Below are 25,125 nucleotides of genomic sequence, written 5' to 3'. Positions count from 1 at the left end.
GTATTTGGGAACTTGGTTTACTTTGAGCCCCAAGAAATAAATGTTTTATGCATTTGTCCCTGTTGATGTAAAAACCCATGACCGATCAAAATAAGCTTTCTGTCTGGCTCAACCAACAACCATATGCTGGCATATTCTTTTTATATGATCTGGTATTATTTACTATTGAACTGAATTAAAAGTTGGATAAAATCTCTGTTTCTATCTATTTCTATTTATCTACTTTTACTTAAATTCTTTTGCCGATAGCTACAAAATCAATATCCGCAACAAAACAATTTTGTGTAGTCTTATTGTAAATAGAAACTAATAGGATCTTTTTCCCAGAAGACTTGTTTTAAATTTAGTTCTTCAAAGCTTAGATGCAACTTCACAAGCGACTGGTTCGCCCTTACTTGTTTTCCCTTGCTTGTGTCATGCACAGTTTGATACATAGTTCCTTTTGCCACCCTTGAATAGCTAACACAGAAATGGAGATATAGATTACATTTCTATTGCACTGCAGACAGTAAACATAAATTATTAATGTGAAACTGAATTGCATTTCGTTGACCCGTTAAAATGTGCAACTCCATCATCTATCAGACAGCATATATCTTTGACGTATACACAGGTCTGATGAATTAATCATTTTATTTCATGCAGGTCAAATGCAAATGCTGAATGACTTACAGTGCATTCAAGTTATGCATTAGTTTTGATCAGTATGCATGTTGCCTGGGATTGAACCCATGACCTTTGTGCTGCTATGCAATGCTTTACCAGTAGAGATATTACTCGTGAACGTGTGGATTTACACCTTTTCATAACTCATAAACTGCATAAAAATAGCCCTTTTTTCTAGAGATACACCAATAGCGCTTTTTGCTACATGCACACTCCATTTAAATCATTTTCAAATTAGCGTTTAACCACAGGCTTTGAATAAAATAAAATCCCATCTGAATTTTACTTGGGTACCTTAACAAAATTATGCAGAATTAGAAACTTCCTTGGAGGCATTAGCAGAATGTGCCCTGAGAAATGCTATTTAATTTAAGCACAAATGAAGATTATAAGTCAACAGTGTAGATCATATGGCTTTTATTATATAATCTTGTACAATAATTAAGATTTGGAGGGAGTTTTCAGAGCACAACCGAAGCTTATTAATTACAGTAGCTGTCATATATTGTATACATTTGCAGATTGTTATTCAATACTGCTGTTTAAGCATTGATTTGTTAAAAAAATCAAATATGTTGCATAATAGCTGCATCCGGTTAAACCTGTGGAGTTCAGCAAGACCATCAGTAATTGCACTATGAGCATTATGATAAAGTACCCAATCAGAAACCATGGCAAGGCTGCTTCTCAGAAATCTCAAATCCATTACAATTTAGCTTTTATATACATCTATAACAATCCTGTTTGTTGCTCAGTTGGGAGAACTTTTTGTTAGCAATGCGAAGATCATGGGTTTGATCCCAGAAATGTTTAAATAAAAAAAATGCATATCTTTAGTGCACTGTAACACGGTGTCGTAAGTTACTACACGTGACGTGATATGATTCCAGCAATAGACAATTTGTCTTTTCATATAAAACCCGAAAAAGGGGCGTGTCACAATCAATCACAAAACACAACCAATCAGAACAATTCTTTGACAATTCATTGAATGAGATCTTGGTACAGGAAGAGCTGTCAGCCGCGGCATTGCAGAAATGGAAACCACTGTCGCTTGTCGCCTCATCACAAACTCAGATATACCTTTTATCGTGTGTTGTGACGTCGCGCCACATGTAGTTGGGTGATTCTCATGAAATTACTTTTGATAATAAAAGTAAATACTATCAAAATAAGAAGCATACAGTTATAAACATCTCTACATGTTCTTTTATGCATATGATTTCAAATGGCATCATACAAATCAATTTAGTTGTTTTTCCGCATTTAAGGGGAAAATTTCATTACCGCAACGTGTCCATGACTGGATTTGGGTTCTTTGACATGGAAAATTTATAATTAAAAAGTCTAAAAAATAAAAAGCTTCAGTGTATGTTATACTATAAACATTTACAGTAAAGAAACATGTGGTATTTGGTGATCATTGGTAAATGTAGAGACAATAATAAGGAATATAAATGTGTCCAAGACTAATTTTCTCATCCTCCGCAACAATTTTCAATCATTGTTTAAGCCCTCAACAAACTAACATTGGAAAAAAAGATTTTTTGGAAGGGACATAAATTAATTGACTGTGACACTCAAGATGGCTGCCAAGTAAGCAGTTCATATTTTTTTCTTTCCAGACAAAAGACAACTTTTTAGTTGTCATTACCGAAACATGAGTTTGTAAATGCATATATTTAATGTAATATATTGCGGTAATGATAAATTTTGATGATGATAATCTAAAAAATGTAAATAATTATTTAGGAAATATTTTTAAATCCTCTAAAAATAATGGTTATAGTAAGTTCAGACCTAAATCTTATATGTGCAAAAAATGGCTCCAAAGGCTTTTTTAAATTTTTGATGCTGGACATCTAAATCTGGATTTCATGAGAATCACCCAGTTGGGACACAGTGTTAGTCACTTTAGATTATTGTCTGCCAAATGCATAAATTGAATTAACATATATAACGTCATATAAAATAACAGGAGTAGGGCACACTGTACAAAATCTTTTAGTTTAATAAACTCAGATTTCAACTTCAATCAAGTAATTTCTACTTGAGATATGTTGCTACAACTTATATAGTTGAAATATGTCAACTTATAACAATTCATTTCTAGATAAGATAAATAATAGTAAGTTGAAATGACTTGTAAATCTGAGTTGATTAAACAAAAACATTTAAGGTAGCACATAATTTTTTACAATGCAGGTGGTGTATGAACCAGCATGATCTCTTGAAAATTCGTTAATTTTACGAACTGGCTAATTATTATGAATTTGCACAAAATGATATCATAAATGCGTATGATTATTCTAAAAAACAAAATAATTAAACTCCACCCCTAACCCCAACGCCACAAGCAACCTCGTAAAATATAATGTATAGGACTAATTGCCTTTTACTTAAGAGCAATATAATTGTCTATAAGGAGTTCCACAATCTAGTGTTTAAATATCTGGCTTGTACATTAAAACGCCAAGATGTCAATAATTTACCCTTAAACAAGGAGCACACTGAAGTTTAAGTAGACCACAATACAAAGGCTAAAAAATACTGATGCTTAGCCCATGCATAATGAAATGGATAATATAATTGGTGCCTTAAATTGACACTCCATGTCTAAGGAATCCCTTAATTGCTTTAGTAGTCCTGTGACATTTCAACTCATCCTGTGCCAAGTAGTCCCAGATTTCCAGCCTCTAATATTAAGTCCTTCATTGGTATTCAGTGGGAAATATCTTGACTCGCCACTTGGAAAAAAGCTTTTCAGCATCGTGCTTCAGTATCATTTTGTGAAGTTGGAAATGTTTTGACAATGGCATTGCAATGCAAGGTTGTTCGTATTACTGGCAATGTTACTGCAATTGAAGTGTAATCTGACCAATGACTGTAATAAATGTGACTTTAGCTGTTACGAATACAATTGATTGGTATTCGCAGCTTTGGCTTAATTTATTGGTCATTGGCATTAGAAAGCAATTTAGAGGACTAATAAATATTTTACAGCTTGAATGAGGTTTGGCGGCCTAGTTTCACGCCCTAGTGGGCGAATGGGAATTAAATGACCGAAAACAGGTTTCCATCTAGTATTAATTTAGAGGTTACGTTTGGAGGTTATGGTAAAACATAACCGTATAAGTTCTGTATCTGAATGATAACAATAAACCGAGCAATATAGAGCTTGCAGTTTTGCCTAGAAAGACAAATTAATCTATGGCTTAATGACCCTAGGCAAAGAAATATTGATTGTTGGACCAAAGCATCGTGGAGAAAATGAGGCCCGGTTGAGGAGTATAGGCGCTGGGTCTATACTGTGACCACTTTGAACTCTGCTACCCGTCCAAGAAATACAATCTATTTTTTTGTGCCCTAGTAAATAAACACTTGAGTTGCGGTGAGGATTTTATGGAAAAATAATTCAGCTGATATCTCGGCCGTAAAGTTTTGTGTGAACTGGGAATTAATTTAGTCGGGTCCTTGAGCAAAGAATTGATGCTGCAGGGAGTGATCAGGTTAGGTGGAGGGATAGTTGTTTTAACTAGGTGAAAACCTAGCTGTCTTAGCCTTGGGTGGCACAGAAAATGCTGGGTTGTGTAATTATTTGAAAATAATTCAAATAATTCAACGGCCCGTCGTCAATTATTCCTAGGGATGTAACGATTCAACCGTGTGTCCCATAAAAAATTAAATCTTTGTTTAATGCACAGCTTGTGCGTGTACTACGGCATTTGGTCAGTAGGAAGTCCTTATCAATCTAAAATCATAAAGAGTTGGAGTCGTTTATAACGTGCATTTAAAAAAGCAACACTCGTTAAACCAAATCATTTAAAATATTCTTTATTTTCATGAAAATACCTGAAACAATTTGAAGAACAGTGATATAAATATTCCTGTAGACATTTCCTGGAATAGCATTTGTAATGCTACTTCTTCTGTGGCACAAAGGAAGTTTCTGCACGAGAGCGCCCCCATGGCGTTTGGATGTGCCTGGATTTCACCGTAATTCATTCAAATTCATTCTTTGAGAAAACGCGCATTTGCACGGTTAATCGTTACACCCCTAATTATTCCTTAAATATATAACACATGTTCTAATATTTACCCAACCTTGGGTTAAAAACAACCCAGCATTTTTGTTGTGTGTGTACACTGTATACCTAGACAAGTTGAATTTACTTAAAAAATTGGAGTAAAGTTGTTGCCCAAAAATTGTAGGAAAGTTGTTGCCCTAAAAAAACTAAAACTAAAAAAGTAATGTGAACTAAAACAGGAGTATGTTTAACTTAAAATTAAGAGTTATCTACTTATTCATTTTAGGTTGATTTAACTCAAAATAATTAGTAATATCAGTTACTCAAAAATCTTCACTAGGTTAACTTAATTCAAAGATTTTGTATTTTTAAAGAGCACTTATGGTCTGATTCACGATTTTACATTTCCTTTCTTGTGTAACTGTTTGTTAGTATGTGTTAACGATATGCAAAATGTACAAACCCAAACGTAAACAATGATGTTTCCAACGTAAATCTCTTTTCTTGGACAACAACAAACACACGGATTGCACTTCCTGGGCCTGTTGACGTGGACACGACGGTTCCTCACGCTTCTGAAATACAGCCTGAAAGTTAACTCCTGTCAGCATTGCATTGCGAGCGAATCTTTCAAACTTGGTAGTGAGCGTCACATTTCCGGCTAAAGTAAGAGGCATTCAGGCCAATCACAATGCACCGATTAGCTGGCCAATCAGAGACACAGTGCTTTTCAGATCGTTGAGTTTTGTACAAAATCAGAGCATTTGAGGAAGGCAGGGATATTTGGAGCTACAAAAATGTGGAAAATAATGTGTTTTTTTTACCGTAAATCACACAAACACATTGTATGTTACCAAATACACAAATAATGTGTTTTTTAGCAATGAAATAGGTGCCACTTAAATTACTTTTAAGTGTTATAAGTTGTATTATAACAGTGGAGTAATGTAAACGCCACAGGACGTCTGTAATATTTTTGGTCAATTCGCACGGGGTTAGAAATTTCAGTAAAACATTAAGAAGTGGGAGGAGTAACTCGTTTACACAGCGCGTCACCTCCCTCATCGTCACGTGCACATTAGGTTTCTTCCTGATATCACGTGCAAACATGCTACATGATGCCGATGAGAAAAACATGAAATTGGACTAGGGAGGAAACACTGTGTTTAATTTCGGTTTAGGGGAGACTATTACGTGCCTCTGAGAAGTGATTTTGAAGTCTGTATCGTCGTATGAATGAACTGACTTGCCACTGACTTGTTCCACTGCTAGAAAGCAAGTGAATGCTTCTTCAAGCACTTCCATATTTAAAAAAACATGCAAAATTACAGGAAATTACGAAATTTACATGTATATTAACAGCTGGTCTTTTCGCACAGGATTAGTATTACCTGAGGTAATTTCTATGGACCTTTTTTACAGAAGTTAAAGCCGCCGTAATCTTTACTGACATTGTCCGTAATGATTACTGACATGAAGCATTTGGATGCGATTTAAAGTCACGAGAAGCTCTGATATAAATTGCTTTACCCCACCTCTCTATGTAAAACTAATCCCTGCGTTTTTGACATGAAATTTCAATACTCTGGAGGTTTTGAATGTGCTGAACAGGGTACATAAGTAAACACTGATCACTTGAACAGTGACTTCACAAAATTATCATTTACAACAAAACAACAGTATAAATGAATACACACTGTAACTACTAAAATATTTGTAAATAAAATGTCAAAGTGTGAAAAAGCATTTCAGGCACAAAGGATTATGGGTATGCCTTACAACATGTACTGATAATTTTAAAGGTCACGTTCTTTCTAATTCCATTTTTTTTAACTTTACTCAGTGTGTAATGTTGCTGCTAGAGCATAAATAATACCTGCAAAATGATAAAGCTCAAAGTTCACTGCCAGGCAATATATTTGACAGAATTGCCCTTTCAAAGCTTACAGCGAACGGTCGGTTTGGACTACAGCCCTCTACTTCCCGATTGAATGATGTCAATATAAGAGTTTTTGACTAGACTCCGCCCACAGGAATACGTCAGTCACCAGCTTTGGCTCAAACAGCACTGCTAAGCTGCTGTCGAATCACAACACACTAAACAAACTACACAATCAGAACTTGTTATGAATTTCTGAAGGAGGGACTTCATAGAACAAGGAAGACATGAGTCCGTTTTAAAGACACTAAAAACAGTGGTAAACTGTGTGAAAAAATATGTTTTATTACACGAAACATGAACATGTGTTATATTACACACTAGGTGTGTTTGACTTCATCCGGCGCTGCGCAGACCGATCGGCGGCTGACTTGAAGCACTGCATTCCGGTTAGTAATTTTGTCCGACTTCAGCTGGCGCTGCAGGCACGTGACTGTGTCATATGGTTTTTAAGTACCGCGAGAGCGTTTCGAGAGTAGCCGGCTAGCTCAGCCGGTGCAGCCTCTCCAGAGCGGCTGCACGGAGTTGTGATGACGTAACAGCTTAACGTGATTGGTCGCCTCACTGATGACAACGATCACGTGCGTTTCAAGTTTAATCCGGGTGTGCCTCATGAGCCTTGAAAAGGGAAGCCTCTGGCTCTTTGAAACACTTTAATATGCTTCAATATGTTATATTGTGTCGTGTAATAAAATAAAAATGAAAATAGCAAACTCTATTGGTATTTTAATAATATAGGCTTGTTTCCCGTTATTTTCGGGTATACAATATAAGCAGCAATTAAAATATTCGATATATAATGTTTCTGGTTGCAACTTTTTATTAAAAGGTTTGTTTTTATCCAGCATCTAATTCACTTCATTTGCGATTAAAAACAAGGAAACACGGCGCATACGTCACTACGGCAAGCAGCAGGTGTCCGGCTTGACAGCTCCGTCTTCAGTTCCTCACTCGACTGCAAGCGGCAAACCTCGCCGATCGGTCTGTGCAGCGCCGGATGATCTCGAACACACCTACGGTTAACACAATCAAAGCTGAAAAAACTCAGGAAGAACGGGACCTTTAAAGGGGTCATAGCATGAAAATGTTAGCATTGCCACTTTGTAGGTTTGAGCAAAAGTGTGCCGTTTTGGGTGTGTTTTTTAAAATGCAAATGAGCGGATGAAGTGCAAACACTGATCACAATGATGGTGGTTTGTTGTAATTCAAACTCAATTGTGCTGTCAAGTCCTTCTTTTCTCTCTCTTTCTCTCTGCACTAAATAGCAGTGCAGTGGTTGGATAGTGCAGATTAAGGGGGCGGTATTATTCTAATAAGATATCCTTATGACATCATAATGAAAGCCAAAGTTCAATGACCTATTTTTGCTCACACCTACAAAGTGGCAATGCTAACATTTTCATGCCATGGCCCCTTTAAATTCATTTCACTTGAATGTTTTAATGTAATTAATTTTATACGCTTAAAAGTTAAATTAACTAATATATTTTTTTAAGATGTCCAAAACTCAAACAATGATGTAAACATCACCTAAAATTTTAGGTAAAGACAATATCTAGGATAACAGTGTAGCTCAATGACACAACATTGCATTAGCAGTGCAAACATTGTGGGTTTGATCCCTGAAAAGACGCATACTGATAAAAACTATGCTGTACACTGCAAAAATGATTTTCAAGAAAAAAATTATTAGTATTTTTGTCTTATTTTTGCTGAAAATATCTAAAAATTCTTAAATTAAGATGCTTTTTCTTGATTAGCAAAACGACCCAAGAAATAGTTTTTAGACCAAAAATATCAAATTTAAGTGATTTTTGCATAAAACAAGCAGAAAAATCTGCCAATGGGGTAAATTTTCTTACCCCATTGGCAGATTTTTAGCTTGTTTTATGCACAAAATCACTTAAATGTAATATTTTTGGTCTAAAAACTAGACTTATTTTCTTGGGTCATTTTGCTATCAATTTTTAAGATATTTTTACTGAATTTATTTATACTAAGAAAATATTTTCTTAAATCATTTTTTGCAGTGTAACTTGCATTTTGTATGAAAGCATCTCCAAAATGTAAATTTCTCTTTTTGCTTTCTGTACAGACTTTATGCAAAAAGCTATTTAACAACTGTGGTTGTTAGAGAAGTCTGATAAATGATGCTGGTATTCCAGTGCCGTTCATGTGGAAAGACAAAATACATCTTGAATGTATCTAAAAACTACATAAATGTGAGGTGAATAAGGTTTTTGGGATTTTGCCGTCCAAAATTCCCTCGTGTTTTTTATGAAGTCATTTGCCTATTTACATGATCCTGTCCACTGCCAGATGTTTTTTTTAAAGAATCATGGAAGCTGAGAATGTCAGTCATGCCTGAAATTAACTTTTTTTTATAGATCATATGGTATTGTGTTCATACTCCATAAAGTTGAAGAAAGTTTTGGTATGTCTCACTTGAACTGGCATAAACTCCAGACGTTTGTATAAACCTGATGATCCATGTATTACACGTAAGGGTTCAACAGACCGTCTTCAGTGGAAGCGAGACGATCTGACCTTTTTGTACGAATCAAATAATATGATACATTATTCAAAATCTTTTATTCCTTTCTGTGTCGCTTCAGACTTTTGGGACCCCATTTGTACAATTTAAACCATGCATGATATATAGATATAGAACAAGTGTCAGCAAATAATTGCTCATAAAGAAAGATCAATGCATTCAAAGTATCCGTTTTATTTTTGTCATGTGACATGCAGGAAAACAACAGCTTGTCTCATCTCATTTGAGGTGGGTGAATTTATTAAAGCACACATTAAAATGATCATTAGTATATGTGCCACATAAATATCGTTCATCTTCATGTAAAATAAACTGGAAAGACCCCAAAGATTCAATAAGGTGAAAAATCAAGCAGCCTGATAAATGCTGTCGTGCCTGCGGGAATCTCTTGCAAGATTTTGGTATTGCAGGATATCATTCTTCTACTTTAATACAAGTAGTACATCAAAATCATCGGGTTTCTCGATTCAAGACTGCAAGAAGCTGGAAAAAATGAATGTGTGTGCCTGCTGCAAATCCATCGACTGAATAATTTGAGAGGATTGGGAGGGGCTGAGCTCTCTCACACAAAGAGAAATGCAACAGGAATCTGCAGGCAGCTTCACACAGTTCTCCTCAAAAATATGAAGAAGAGACGAGCCGAGATCTGAGCAGAAAACTTAATGTCATTGGTTCGAATGCCTTGAGAATCACAGATCAGACGGGCAACCTGAGGATCGTACAAATTGGAATAAGGATTTTTTTAATCTCTAGAGCGTTGGATCCGGTGCTTGGTAATGTAAAAATCATTTTATTTGTATTTGCATGGAAAAAAGTGGAATATGAATGAATTTTTTTCTGTAATAAAATTCCCTGATGGATTGTGAGGACGCATTGAAGCATTATGCATTTTAAAACTTTGTTGCCAATATCGTCATTTAACTAAAGGAGATGTCAACTTCCAATCAGGAGATGATGATAAACAAGGACTCTCTATATGATGATGCTAAGAAACCCAGACGCCGGAAAAAACTCGAGATGACACTAAACCACAATCTTACTGATATTACAACAGCATTTGTTCTTCGAACAAAAATCCATGGGCTGAAACAAGTATTCTCCCCCCAGAAATCCAGAATCCAGCGAATGCTTTGGCTTCTAGCCCTTTTTGTTTGTTTCGGGTTACTCTTTACCTGGTCGTGGAATCGAATCCTTTATCTTCTCTCCTATCCGGCCGTCACGAAGATCTACATGGTCTGGACGCGCAGCATGACTTTCCCGGCTGTCACGTTTTGCAACCAAAATCTGTTTCGTGTATCCAGGCTCACAACGGCTGACCTCTACTATAGTGGCTACTGGATGGACATCATGCACTTGAACCATACGGTCAACCGACAGAGCGTTTCGATGCTAAAGCACAGCAGACACAAAGAAAAACTGTTGCGACTGCTTGACTTCTCCAACTTCACCCCGCCTCCTAACGTTCAGATCAACACCTCTGAGATGATTGACAGGCTGGGGCACCAATTAGATGAGATGCTACTGGAATGCAAGTTTCGTGGTGAAAACTGCACCTCCAAGAACTTCACCCCTGTATGTAAACAAGCATGAATTTATTTCAGTGGGCGTGATGAGAAATAGTTAACCTAATGAGCTCACTTTAAAGTGTAACCCGTTTCATCACTGTCAAAAGTTGTCCTTGGCTAATCTGCAACACTCGTATTCGACATTTATTGCTCAAGATGAGCCAATAAATCAAGTCAGGCGTTCTGATGAATTAAAGCAATCACTCGTAGCAATGAATACACTCTTAAAAATAAAGGTTCCTGGAAGGTTCTTTGTCAGGTTTTATGGTTCCATAAAGAGCCTTTAACATCCACAGAAACATAAAATTTCTGTTTTACAAAAAGTTATTTATACAGTAGTGAAATACTGTAGTTTGTTACTTTTAGGAACCATTGACAGATTTTTTAGGTAACCCAAAATTGCACCCCCTACAATCTTAAAAATAAAGGTGCTTAAAAGGTTTTTCACAGCGATGCCATAGAAGAACCATTTTTGGTACCGTAAGAACCAATCAGTGAAAGGTTCTTTAAAAAACATGTCTTTCTACCTTAAAAAAAACTATTTTCGCTACCAAGAAGTAGAAAAGTTCTTCATGGAGCCATAGAACCACTTGGAGCCAAAAATAATCACTAATAATTATTTATTTATTATATAGTGTGTTTTGTTGTGTAACAATGCCAAAAGTAGTTGCATGTTTTGAGTAAAGCACACAAACAAGGCGTTTAAAGGTGCAGTGTGTAATTTTTAGAAGGATCTCTTCTTGACAGAAATACAAAATAATATATAAAAACTATATTATCAGGGGTGTATAAAGACCTTTTTATAATGAACTGTTATGTTTTTATTACCTTAGAATGAGACGTTTTTATCTCCATAGACACTCCATATCTTCCCTTACGTGGAAGTCGCCATTTTGTGCTGCCATGTTTCTACAGAAGCACTTAACGGACAAACTTTTTTTACTAAGTTGTCTCTGTCAATTATATGTTTTTCCAGTGGCAGCTACCATAGCTTCTTTATGCGTTTCAAAACGAGGGGTAAGCAGTGGACTGAGCTGTTGGCTGCAATTCGCAACCTCACCACTGGATGCCGCTAAAATGTACACACTGTACCTTTAAATGGATTAGAAAGTTAGACTGAAGATATTTCCAATGTTACCAGCTCTATATCTGTCAAAACCTTTGTCTGCATAATGCATAAAATGCATTTTTATGTAAAATCTATTAGAAATGCTCATAAAATTGCCATACCAGGTTTTGGTTTTTAACTCTTTCCCTGCCATTGACGAGTTATCTCGTCAATCTGCAATGCCGCTATTATCCACCAGGTGGCGCTCTTCCGCAACTTATAAAACCCGGAAGTATTGCCCTAGGGCAAAGAGCTGTATATCAGTGTATGTTTTAAAGATCGATCTGCATTTGATCTCTATCAAAAGTCCTTCACAAAAATGGAATTATCTCAGCTTTTTGCTCAAAATTTGGTGTTTTTGATGAAACCTACACATATTTTGAGAGGTGATAAAACAGAACACATGAAGGTAGGATGAAACAGATTTTTTGTTTGAAACTAGAGGGTCTGTTCTTTTCATATATTGTATGTTTATATATTTAAAAAGGAGCATTTTGTGGAAGGCATTAAACTTTTGAGAAAATCGTGAAAAAATGCAGGCGGCGAAAGAGTTAATATAATACTGACAACAAATTTTTGCACTGTTAAAACCGTCCCTTATCTGTCACAGGGGTGGTAAACAAAAAAGTACTATAAAAGTACTACACTACATTAAAATGTTGTACCTTTTGCGGTACAATACTATACCCTAAAGTCCTATTGTGTATCTATTAACTCTTTCACCGCCATTGACGAGATATCTCGTCAATTAAGAGAAAACGCTTCCCAGCCAATGACGAGATTTTCCGTCTTTCCGCAATACCGCTATTACCGCAACTTTTTAAACCCGGAAGTATTGCCCTATGGCAAGTGGCTGCATGTCCGTGTCTGTTTTAAAGATCGCTCTGAACGGGATCTCTATGAAAAGTCCGTCACAAAAATGGAATTATCTCAGCTTTTTGCTCAAAATGTGGTGTTTTTGCAGAAACCTACCCATATTCAAAAGCTGATTACAAAAGAACCACTGAAGGTAGGATGAAACGTTTTTTTTTTTTTTTTTGAAAGCAGAGGGTCTGTTCTTTCATTTGGTATATTGTATGTTTATATATTTAAAGAAGAACATTTTCTGGAAGGCATTAAACTTTGGTAAAAATCATGAAAAACGCTGGCTGGCAACTGGCGGTGAAAGAGTTAAGGACCAATTTTGTACCGGTTAAATGTTTGGGGTACAAAACATTTAGGGGTACAAAACATTTAACTGTACGTGTAATGGTACACTAATTTACCTAAAAAGGTACAACATTATATTACGATTTGTATACCTGTAAATGTACAAATCGGAAGGGTACCATCCCAGAAACAGAACAGTTTTGTATTTTCTTCTGTGTGTGTGGGTTGATGTGGTTTATGGGAATGGATTTTTAAAGCAAAAAACATGTTTATGGGGACACTTTCTGTGTAAAAACTGCCACAACATAAAAACAACACAACATAAGGTGTGTGTGTGTGTGTGTGTGTGCTTGGCGTGTGTGTGCCTCAAAAAAGGTTCAAGCTGTCACTGGAGCAGTACCCTTTAAAAAGGTCCTAATATGTATCATTTAGGTATACAATATGTATTCATGTGGTACCTACAGTATATGCACCTCTGAGGTACTAATATTAACCTTTTAGGGGCAAAGGTGTTCTTTTTGAAAGGGTACCACTCCAGTGACCCCTATGGACCATTACCATTTTTTGACTTCTTTCTGATGGTGTTACTGTATGGCCAGTATTTACCATTATTCTCAAGTGTGTTTTTATTAGACAAATAATGTCCCACTCAGTGTTGGGTAAGTTACTCAAAAAAGTAATGATTTACTAATTACATCTTCAACCATGTAATTAGATTACTGTAAAAATTACTCTCGAAAAAAGCTCGAATAAATCATATAAAAGTACAAAAATTATTCTGGCCACACTTTTTAAAGTCCAATTCTCACTTTATACTATCTATAAACTACTTTTTCCACAATATACTCCTAATTATAGCTTATTAACACTTAAAGTAGTTGTTAAAGTTAAGTATTGGGATTAAGTAGGATTAAGGACGTAGAATAAGATTTTGCAGAATCAGGCATTAATATGTGCTTTTTAAGTATTAATAAAGAGTTGAAATCTCATATTAATGCTAATAACCAACAAGTTAAAGGAATAGTCTACCCTTTTGCCATATTAAACTATGTTATTACCTCAACTTAGACGAATTAATACATATCTATCTTTTTTCAATGCGTGCACTGTACAGCGCGTCGTGAATGTGTTAGCATTTAGCCTAGCCCCATTCATTCCTATGGTACCAAACAGGGAAGCCACTAAACACTTCCGTGTTTTCCCTATTTAAAGACTGTTACATGAGGAGTTATACCAGTAAGTATGGTGCCACAAAATAAAACTTTTTTTTGGTACCATAGGAATGAATGGGGCTAGGCTAAATGCTAACACATTCATAACGCGCTGTACAGTGCACGCATTGAAAAAAGATAGGTATGTATTAATTTGTCACGGTTGAGGTAATAACATAGTTTAATATGGCAAATGGGTAGACTATTCCTTTAATAGTGAGAATTGTAATCTAGACTAGAGCGTCACCATTATTCTTATTAACTCACCAAAAAATTTAAAGTGAAAAGGATACATAAAAAAACATTAATTTTAACCTTTAATTTTGATGTTAAATCCACTATTGTATTATATTTGTTCTACAGTCCATACAGTATTTAATTCAATTACATCAAAAGTGACTGTAATTAAATTACTGGAAAAATAAGGGATGGAATTAACCCTTACTTTTCTTTTTCAAGGAAAAATTTAATTACAGTTACTAATTATTTAGGCTAAAATGTATTTTTTTGTTATTTTCTCATGACCCAGACATGTTCTTGACGGTCTTCCTAAGATACACCTGTACAGTATGTGAATATTTTCCTACACTCAAAAAAAATGATCTTAAATAGCACTAAAAGTGGTTTAACACTTTAGGTGCTATATAGCACAGATGTAGAACCATATGGTGCAATGTACAACCAAAAGTCATGCTATAGTCTTATGGTTCTACATCTGTGCTATATAGCACTTAATGTGATTCACTAATGGCGCTTTCCATTGCATAGTACCCCATGGGTTGGGTCGGGTCAGCTTACTTTTGGGGGCTTTTCCACTGGGTACAGTACGTAGGACCCGATACTTTTTTTAGTACTACCTCGGTTGGGTTTCCAAGCGAGCTGAGCTGATACTAAAACGTGACGTGAAAACACTGTAGATCACTAATTGGTCTGAGAGAACCGTTATGCTAAACGCAAGATTTGCTTTACATTCGTGCTAGCGCTGTCTCGAGCAAACCTGTTGCTTTGTTGTAACTTCCCAAAACTCCATTTTAGCTGTGAAAAACATCCACCGGCTGAGAATCAGGAACACCATACCAGCGTTTCCTAGACTTTTGGTGGCGGCATATTCGCAATACGAACGTCCGCATGTATGGCATTTAGCAACTTAAATCAGGCTCAGCGGAGCACGTCGACTTATGCCACATGTGTTTGTACAAACTCTCATGTCAGACAGAGGGAGTGATAATAGTGATTATTTGTGGTCGTCAATTTAGATTTTGTGGCGGACTGAGAAATAAATGAATGTATGGGAATGTATAGCATTCCAACGACGCTCCCACTTGTATGATGTTACAGCACTTGGCGCAGCGCAAATATAACGACACGTTTATAATCCCTCACACTCTGCATGCAGTGTTACTAAACTCGATGGAAAAGCTAACCAAGCCAAAGTAAGGTGAGCTGATCTGACCTGACCAGTGGGGTACTATGAAATGGAAAAGCGCCACTACTGTATGATTATAAGCCACTGAACCACTTTTAGTGCTATTTAGCACAATTTTGGCCAAATAGAGTATGTCAAGTGCTTAATTCTAATAGTTTGTTTACAAAATATTTTTGTATAATATTACTCTGAAGCATCAGCAGTATCGTGCGTAGAGATGTGTGGTAGGTTTAGATGATGGTTTAAAGTAACCCTCCAGGATAAAGTCTCAGTAACATCAGTCGGCACAGAAACTCTGAGGCACTCTGACAAATTTCTGGGTGGAGATTCATGAATTATTGAAAAGCGGCGGGTGCCTTGCACAGAAGTGTTTAAATTTGCCTTTAGCTGAACTCCTTTGCTCAATATCTTGATCCACTTTATATTCATTATCAGATGGGAAACCATTCAACCTCCTTTAATCCCAAGATCCCTTCCAGTATTAGCACATGAAAATCTTTGCATTTCAAAAAAACATGGTTTCTTTTCAGGAAAAAACTGCACTTGCTCGCATATTATACATGCACAAAGCTGTAAATCATTCCAGTCCAAATTAATTCTTGCCTGTGGCTCCATGTGCTTCACTTTAGGATGAATGAAGTTAATTACTTTGGAATCGAGGAAAGAGAGAGGCTTTGACTATTGTTCTGATACAATGTGCTCATTCTGTGTGTTTTGGTAACGCATGAACTCTGCACAGTGTACACAATGCCTCCATAATGCCTCTGCATGCTGACAACGTTTTAGTTTGGGTCTAAGCACTTTTATGTTAATTGCGATTTTTGAGATAATGCATCTCAACCTCGCATCTCGCTGTGTGATAGGAAAGTGGAAAATTAACAGTGATTGTAGCTTTGATAGTGAATGATTAGACTGCTGGTCTGTGTGCTTTTAAAGGTGAAGTATATCAGTCGTTCCCAAACTGGGTGAGGTGATGATGGGGGTATGCAGAGTATTTTTTTAAAGGAAAACACCGCAGTTTTTAAAAATTGTATTATGTTCTTACCTCAACTTAGACAATTTAAATCTTTTCAGTGCGTGCACTTAATCTTTGTACAGCGTGTCGTGAATGTGTTAGCATTTAGCTTAGCTCCATTCATTCCTTAGGATCCAAACAGTGATGAATTTAAGGCCACCAAACACTTCCATGTTTTCCCCATTTTAAGACTGTTACATGAGTTGTAACATGAGTTGTAACATGAGTTGTAACATGAGTTGTAACATGAGTTGTAACATGAGTTGTAACATGAGTTGTAACATGAGTTGTAACATGAGTTGTAACATGAGTAGTAACATGAGTAGTAACATGAGTAGTAACATGAGTAGTAACATGAGTACTTACATGAGTAGTAACATGAGTACTTACATGAGTACTTACATGAGTACTTACATGAGTACTTACATGAGTACTTACATGAGTACTTACATGAGTACTTACATGAGTACTTACATGAGTACTTACATGAGTACTTACATGAGTAGTAAGTATGGTGGCAGAAAAATAAAACGTGCCGATTTTTTTAAGCAGATAAAAATGAGAACTATATTGTATGGCGAAATAGCAATGTTTGGCTAGGCTAAATGCTAACACATTCACGACGCCTGTACAAAGATTAAGTGTACGCATTGAAAAAAAGATAGGTATGTATTAATTTGTCTAAGTTGAGGTAAGAACATAATAAAATATTGAAAACGATGATGTTTTCCTTTAAGGCTAAAACACTTTTAAACCAAGACTATTAACCAATATTACTGTATGTGACTAAAACATACTTTGTTCACAATATGGATTTGTTCACATGGCGATGGATGTGTTCAACTTCATATGGCACCACGCAGACCAACATGTGGATGACATAAAAAAAACGGTGAGAAAGATTTGAAAGCATACAGAGCAGTCGACTCTCGAATCGCTCTTGGGTATTTTGATGTCATTGGCTTGTTGGTTCTTGAGATGCCACATGAAGTCAAACACACCTCTTCTGTGGGTCCCAATTTAGGGGCTGGATCCTTGAAAGTATGTGGAAGGCTGCATCCTCTGAAGACCACGAAGCAAACTGAAATGAGACGGTCTAGCCTACGGAGAGAGTTGCGTCACTTGCTGTTCCCATCCTTCGCATCTGTCAGCGGGACACCATAGCAGAGATTTTATTAAATAAATATGGAGCCAGATTTTTCCCTTTTATTTTAGAGAATATGATGCGGCTTAAACTACCCAACAGTATATCAAATTTAACAACCTTAGAAATACACAAAAGTAAAATGCATCATGCACACTATTGCAGCAATGATATTAATTTACAGAATTAAAACGTCACTTATAATACTAAAACAGTGACAAGGACCCTAAATGTAAATATACACTTTTATTTAACTACGGGTATGAATGTTTATTTTAAAATACCCAGAAATCACAGGCATGCATTGAATCTTGAGATAGTCGAGGCAGTAAGGGGTCCATCTGTTAGTTTCAGGGGAAACAAAAGTCGCATTTGGAGGCTGCATGTGAAGGAGCCTTCGAATTCGGACAGCCTTTGTAGCGGCCCAGTTACGTCATTGGCCTCCAAATCCGTTCTTTCGAAGGACGCAGACCTTATTAAGATGCACCCTGTCTTGCCCTCCAACCAAACTGTGCCATCTTTAAAGAAACTTTTACGCATGTTCATATTTGTACACGTCTATCTCAGTTTTGCAATATTTATTTTCAAACTCCCTTAAAACTATGTCACTTGTGCGTAAAAACATTTTTAGACACATGGGAGATTTTGCGAAATAGCAGTCTTTCCATTGGCAACATTTTTAATTTGCTATTTAAATTTGCGCAATTTGAAGGTTAAAGACTGCATTGAGTGTTGCCAGTTGTGTGTGTGTGTGTGTGTGTGTGTGTGTGTGTGTGTGTGTGTGTGTGTGTGTGTGTGTGTGTGTGTGTGTGTGACATCTTGTGATCCATGACAATGAGTACCAAATTATGAAATGCGAAATTAAATCTTTGGTGTCCCAGAGTACATATGTGATGTGTGTGTTGATCTCTGCACTAAATGGCAGTGCTGTGGTTCGATAGTGCAGATTAAGGGGCGGTATTATCCCCTTCTGACATCACAAGGGGAGCCAAATTTCAATGACCAATTTTTTCACATGCTTGCAGAGAATGGTTTACCAAAACTGTATTGTTATTTTTCACATTTTCTAGGTTGATAGAAGCACCAGGGACCAAATTATAGCACTTAAACATGGAAAAAGTCAGATTTTCATATGTCCCCTTTAAAAAAATCAGGAAAAAATTAAGTTTGGACGCCCAAATATACCTGCAATTATATAATCACCCATATACTGTAATATTACAATACTACTGTCTGGTGTGTGTGTCATTATGTTGTGTTACTCAATGAAACGGAGCATACAGACAAAACTGCTTGTTTTTGCACATTAAACTGGGATACCATTGGGATATAAAGTTTTACCCTAAATAAGGAGAGGCAATGAGATATTGATCTTAGCTGCTGCGTTTCCCCATTTATTCTGCATTCATAAATCACTCGTTTTACTAAAGAAATAAAACCTTATAGCCTCATCTTTGTGTCACCGTATTTTGCATGCAGACAAAGTCCCGCTTGTTTCGTGTTGATCAGAGAGCTTGAGCTCAAATAGGCTTTGTCGAAGCCCTAAAGCTAAATGAGATCTATCTCTCATTAGTGTCACAGTGAAACCATGACTGATTTCATCTCTCTGGTCAGTCTCTTACTAAATCAATGTCAAAACTGTGCCAAGACCATCACATGCTGTATTAGGCAGCTATTACTTGAGCTACAGAAGCGGTTATTTACTGTAGTTGATGTCATATCACTAAAAATCCATTTGTTGAATATACGGACATGACCAACACGTTGTGAATTTATTTAATAGTTTCGGTAATCATCTTTAGATGCTTTTAGGTATTTGTAAGTTAATGGCTGTTTTTTATGTTTTGTCCACAGATTTACACAAGATACGGGAAATGCTACACATTCAACTCGGGTCTGGATGGAAACCCCTTACTGACGACTTTAAAAGGTGGAACGGGGAACGGGCTGGAAATTATGTTGGATATTCAACAGGATGAGTATCTGCCTGTTTGGGGCGACACAGGTGAGCAAATGTGATCCAGTCGGTGAAAAAGTCGGTCATTTTTTTGTGATAACGTAAAAAACATTATTTGACTGTTAACTGACATCATGAGCCTAAAACATTATTTTCTTGTCTCGCAATATGTCATACCAAAAAATATGGTAACGGAGATGTTTGACTTCATACGGTAACGCCCAGACCAACATGCAAAGGAAATCAGAATCACTCTTTTTTTAATGTCATATTCTTTAGGTTTTTGTGACATCACATGAAGTAAAACACACCTCTTCTGTCGTGTCCTTCAACCAAACATACCGCACCATATTTAAAGAATTGGTCCATTTAAAAAAAAAATCCTGATAATTTACTCAACACAATGTCATCCAAAATGTTGATGTCTTTCTTTGTTCAGTCGAGACTAAATTATGTTGTGGATTAAAAGTGCATATTTTTTATTTTTCTTGCCAAAAATGAAAATTGTTTCGCTAGATAAGACCCTTATGCCTCGTTTGAAATCATTTAAAGTCCTTTAAAACTGCAATTTTAAACTGCATTAAAACTGTCAAGTCAATTAAAATGAGAAAAATCCTAGAATGTTGTTCTCAAAAAACATAATTTCTTCTCGACTGAACAAAGAAAAACATCAACATTTTGGATGACATGGTGGTGAGTAAAATATCTGGATTTTGGTTTTAAGAAAATTGACTAATCCTTTAAAGAACGTCAGGTGACCTCTTGCAAAAAAAAAATTTCTGCATTTACAGATTCCTTTTTCGAATTACCTGAAAAACCACCTCACCCGAGCATAAAAACTTTTGTGATTTATATTTAAGTTGATTGAAAATGCTGTTTTCACTGGGTGCATTTTTAATTCGATATTTCAATCTAAAGGATAATAAAAATGCTGCTAATGAGTGAAATCAAACTTTAGGGGCCCTATTTTAACAATCTAAGCGCATTGTCTAAAGCGCACAGCGCAACGTCTAAATGGGCGTGTCCGAATCCACTTTTGCTCATTTTAAGACGAGGAAAATGATTTGTGCGCCGAGCGCACGGTTGAAAAAGGGTTGGTCCTATTTTTTTAATGAGTAATGGGAGTATTTTGGGCGTAACATGCAATAAACCAATGAGAGTCTCAGCTCTCATCCCCTTTAAAAGCCTGTTGGATGACGGACTTTATAAACTGAAAAACTAAGTGGAGGAACAAGATCCCCAGTTTAAGATTAATTTTAAGTAATTGTGTTGTTTTTCACTTATATTGTAATTGTTATTTTTTTATTAAAACCTTTAAAACCCGTTTTCTTTTAGTCATGAAAGTAAAAAAGCAGGATTTTAATTACTTTAAATGTATGGCTATCCAATATCATCAAAAAATAATTTACAAGTATGTAAGAAAAAGTTTGTACTCTAAAAATAATTTATTTGTAACAAACAGGAGATAACGAATTTACAAACGGCTCGCCACACGTTTCAGCACTTGGACAGCGACATCTGTTTTTTTTTAAGCATTAATTAAAAATGTTTCTCATCTCACCACATCCACAGGTACAGAGTCATCATATACAATAAATCCGTGAGGTAGCATTAAAAAAAAAACATTTAAAAACAGATGCATTTGTTTAAAGCAAAGCATTTATTTACTTACCAGGCTACAGGTGAAGCAGCTCTTTGCACTTTCTAACGTCTCATCATTAGTCCTCATTTATGTCATTTATGTGAAAATGATAATTGCGCAGGGTGGAAACTAGGAAAAGATACTTGCGTCGCGCATTGCGCTGCATTGCGTCGGGTGTAAGATAGAGCCCTAATGGTCTAAATCTCATCATTAGATTATAACACCAGAAGAAGAAACTTAATGAGCTGTGATACATAGTGTTGAGGTTCTCTGTGTAATTATATTTCAGTTATGTCCAAAATGTATATTTTTAAAAAGACAAGGTATATCTATCATCTCATGAATACAGCAGGAATTAAGGCAAACATTAGCATAATGTAACTTAAATTGTATGTATGCATTTTGCTGCTAAGATAACAAAATTACACCGCTTTAACCATTTTAACACAAGACACATTGCCGCTTTGAGCTACCCTGTTTGTTTTTTTGTGCCGTGCTGTGTTTTACAGTATAATGGTGCATTTTAAATTAAATATGAAAGCAAACATGCAGTCGGTATCAAAATCTAATTGTGCATGAAATATATATGTAAGGGGTATAACAGCACCATATGCAACTAAATATCATATCATATAAATAAATCATCATCATAGATTAATCTCAAGAGGGGACTTTATATCCAGAGGCAATGTGAAGCCAGAACAGTAATACATACTGGCATTCTGTATGAAGTAATTATAAAGTTCATTATAAAGTAATTATTTTTAGCTGGAGGCTATGGGTTTGACATCTAATCTCGCCCTGTACTGTAAATAATCTTGTTTAATGTCCCGACAGATGAAACGTCGTATGAAGCTGGCATCAAAGTTCAAATCCACAGCCAGGATGAGCCGCCTTTCATAGATCAACTGGGGTTCGGTGTAGCGCCTGGTTTCCAAACCTTCGTGTCCTGTCAGCAGCAACTGGTACCTGATGCAACACATACTGCACATTTACTACACGTCTATGACATCATCACAAATGGTCCATGGATAAGTGTTCGGTTTGATTTTACATAACATCTTTGAGAGTAGGAGCATCAAACTCTTTGGAAATTTGTAAACCTTACTCAGTCAATATTAAACATATCAAAGTTATATTTTAACACAATCTTTACATTATCTAGGATGATTTTATTGGCTATGGCTTTAGCTGTGTATTCACAAGCAGGGTCATAAATATTTAACTTGAACTATGAACTAAAACACCAATGGCAAACAGTTTTACTGGAGATTAAATATACAAATGAGACATACAGTACACAAACTTGCTGAAAATAAACTTTTTAATGCCATATTTACTTCAACCATAATGGCCGTCATGTTTCTCGGCCAATGCCAGAAGTTTCAAAATGACCGTATTTAAAGATTAAACGACATTGGCTGATGGTTCAGTCTACGTTTAGTTTAAATGTTTTATGCGCGCTACATTGCTCGAAATGTCCATTGGCACACATTGGGAGTGACAGCTGAGATAGAGCTGTTTATTGAGTTTGAACACATCTATTGAAGCAATAAATGTTTATTCAAATGCATGGCAGTGTGCACAGAGGTCACGTGACGAATCATAAATGTGTTATTTTGGTTTCTAGGGAAAGTCAATTGGCGGGAGGTCAAAAAAAGTGTTTATTTGGGTACTGTAGCTGCCTGCATTGTGCAGTCATCAATTTTTTCCATGAAGACAAATCTTACGCCAAAATCAATACGTCTTCATTCATCGACTTTTAGCAATAGACCGGTCAGCAGAAAATAATCAAACGCTGCTGGCGAACTCGCGCTCACCATCTTCATTTCAGTTTACCTCTGTTTTCTCATTCCTCCTGCTTCATAAAAACCAAAGCGGTTTGAAAACATCGTAAACCTGCATTATGACAGGCTGTTGCGTTTATATAATTTTATACAAACCATTCAGGCCGCACAAGAGATTCAAAAATAGTGTAACATACCTATACAGATATACAGTATCGTTTATAATTTAAATAAATGAAGCCATTACAATTATTTTACAGACATATCCTATATATATATATATATATATAAAATATTGCTGTCAAAAGATTAATCGTGATTAATCGCATACAAAATAAAAGTTTTCATAAAATATGTGTGTACTGTGTGTAAGAATTATGTAAATACACAAACATTCATGTATACATTTAGGAAACATTAACGTGTGTGTGTGTGTATAGATATATTTATTTTATACTATATAAATGTAACAAATATGCATATATAATATTTTTCTTACATTTATATGTGTTTACTTACTGTAACAATTATATATCAGTGTTTCCCATACGTTGATTTATTCGTGGCGCACCGCCACGGAATCAGTGCTGGCCGCCACAAATAGATTTTTCATGATCCCCATTTACATTTATATTTTACTGTTTAAAAACGCACCCAGCGCGCCCCTCCCTTTCTATGTTGCATGCAGCGCGCGCCTCTCTCTCTCTCTCTCTCTCTCTCTCTCTCTCTCTCCCTCGCTCTCACATAACAGTGAAAAGGTGACGGCGTTTCAATGTCCGTTCCTCCGTAATGTATACTTTCTTTTTCGTGTAAACGTCAACAGTCACAGATTTTACTGACAGAGAAGACGGCGATGACTTGACGAAAGGTTAGCATTAGTGTTTCCCACACACACACCCGTTCTCTCCCTCTCTATGATGTCGTATGCCTGCGCACGTGTTTTGTATTAACTTTGTGTAACAGTTACTGTGTATTCTCTAATATTTCTGAATTTGCGCCCAATTGTCTGCGCTATACGCGACAATAAAACTCGCATTTAAATAAAAAAGGGCTCATACAAGACATTGATGAGAAGAGCAACAGCAGTAAGACTCAATGTAAATGTATGGTGATTTATAGACCAGCTGTAAACATACACGTACATTTCACAATTTCCTGTTATTTTGCGGGGTTTTTTTTTTCAAATATTAAAGCGCTTAAGCATTTACTTGCATTCTTGGAGAAAAAACAAGTCAGTGGCAAGTCAGTTCCTGAATAACACGACACAAAAAGTCAAATTCACTTCTCAGAGGTACAGAACTGTTCCTGAAACGGATGTTCTCCCCAAACTGAAATTAAACACAGTGTTTCGAGTTTTTCTCGTCTGTGTCATGTTGATATCAAGAAGCAAAGTGCACATGACGACGAGAGAGGTGACCTGCTGCACAATCGAGTTACCCCTCCCATTTCTGAATGTTTTACAGAGACTTCTTATCCCGTCCGAATTGACCATCAATATTACAGACGCCCTGTGGTAAAATTACAACCGTAAAACTAATCCCGTCCGAATAGGGCCATAGTCTGCTCATTTTATGTCTGACAACAGAACTGATAATATGTAAATAATAGCAATCAGTTGTGTTAAAATGCAATATAACGTGACAAATCAAAGAGTAGAAGTGAAACATATTTCTGGTGCCAACACTCGATCAAACGCAAACACGTGATGACGTCACATATATGCTAATTAGCGTGTGACGTCATCACCGCCACAAGTCTCTCAAAATCCTGTGGGAAACACTGTATATATTTAATAGGGCTGTCAATCGATTAAAATATTTAATCTAAATTAATTGCATGATTGTCAACTCGTGATTAACCTTTTATTCATTTTTATCTGTTGTTAGAGATGTGGACAAATATAGATGTATGTTTACACCAGCCTGTTTACATTT

General features: G+C 36.1%; 1 protein-coding gene across 7 annotated transcripts in view; it reads left to right on the top strand.

Moving 5' to 3' along the window:
* Positions 1–25,125, top strand: part of asic1c (acid-sensing (proton-gated) ion channel 1c) — a 130,043-nt gene that overhangs the window by 79,677 nt on the left and 25,241 nt on the right. For 5 of the 7 annotated variants that reach the window (XM_065258601.2, XM_065258598.2, XM_065258599.2 and 2 more), the window contains exons 2-3: positions 19,660–19,810; positions 22,242–22,369. In XM_065258601.2, the coding sequence (XP_065114673.1) occupies positions 19,660–19,810; positions 22,242–22,369 (279 nt within the window). Of the gene's footprint in view, positions 1–9,927; positions 10,760–19,659; positions 19,811–22,241; positions 22,370–25,125 lie in introns of those variants that run through there. The other 2 variants (XM_065258600.1, XM_065258597.1) reach the window with 1 other exon arrangement.

The sequence above is a fragment of the Paramisgurnus dabryanus genome, chromosome 22 (assembly GCF_030506205.2).
Source record: "Paramisgurnus dabryanus chromosome 22, PD_genome_1.1, whole genome shotgun sequence".
Classification (NCBI taxonomy): Eukaryota; Metazoa; Chordata; class Actinopteri; order Cypriniformes; family Cobitidae; genus Paramisgurnus; species Paramisgurnus dabryanus.
Note: the sequence above shows the minus strand (reverse complement) of the source record. Positions and strands in the feature narration are given on the sequence as shown.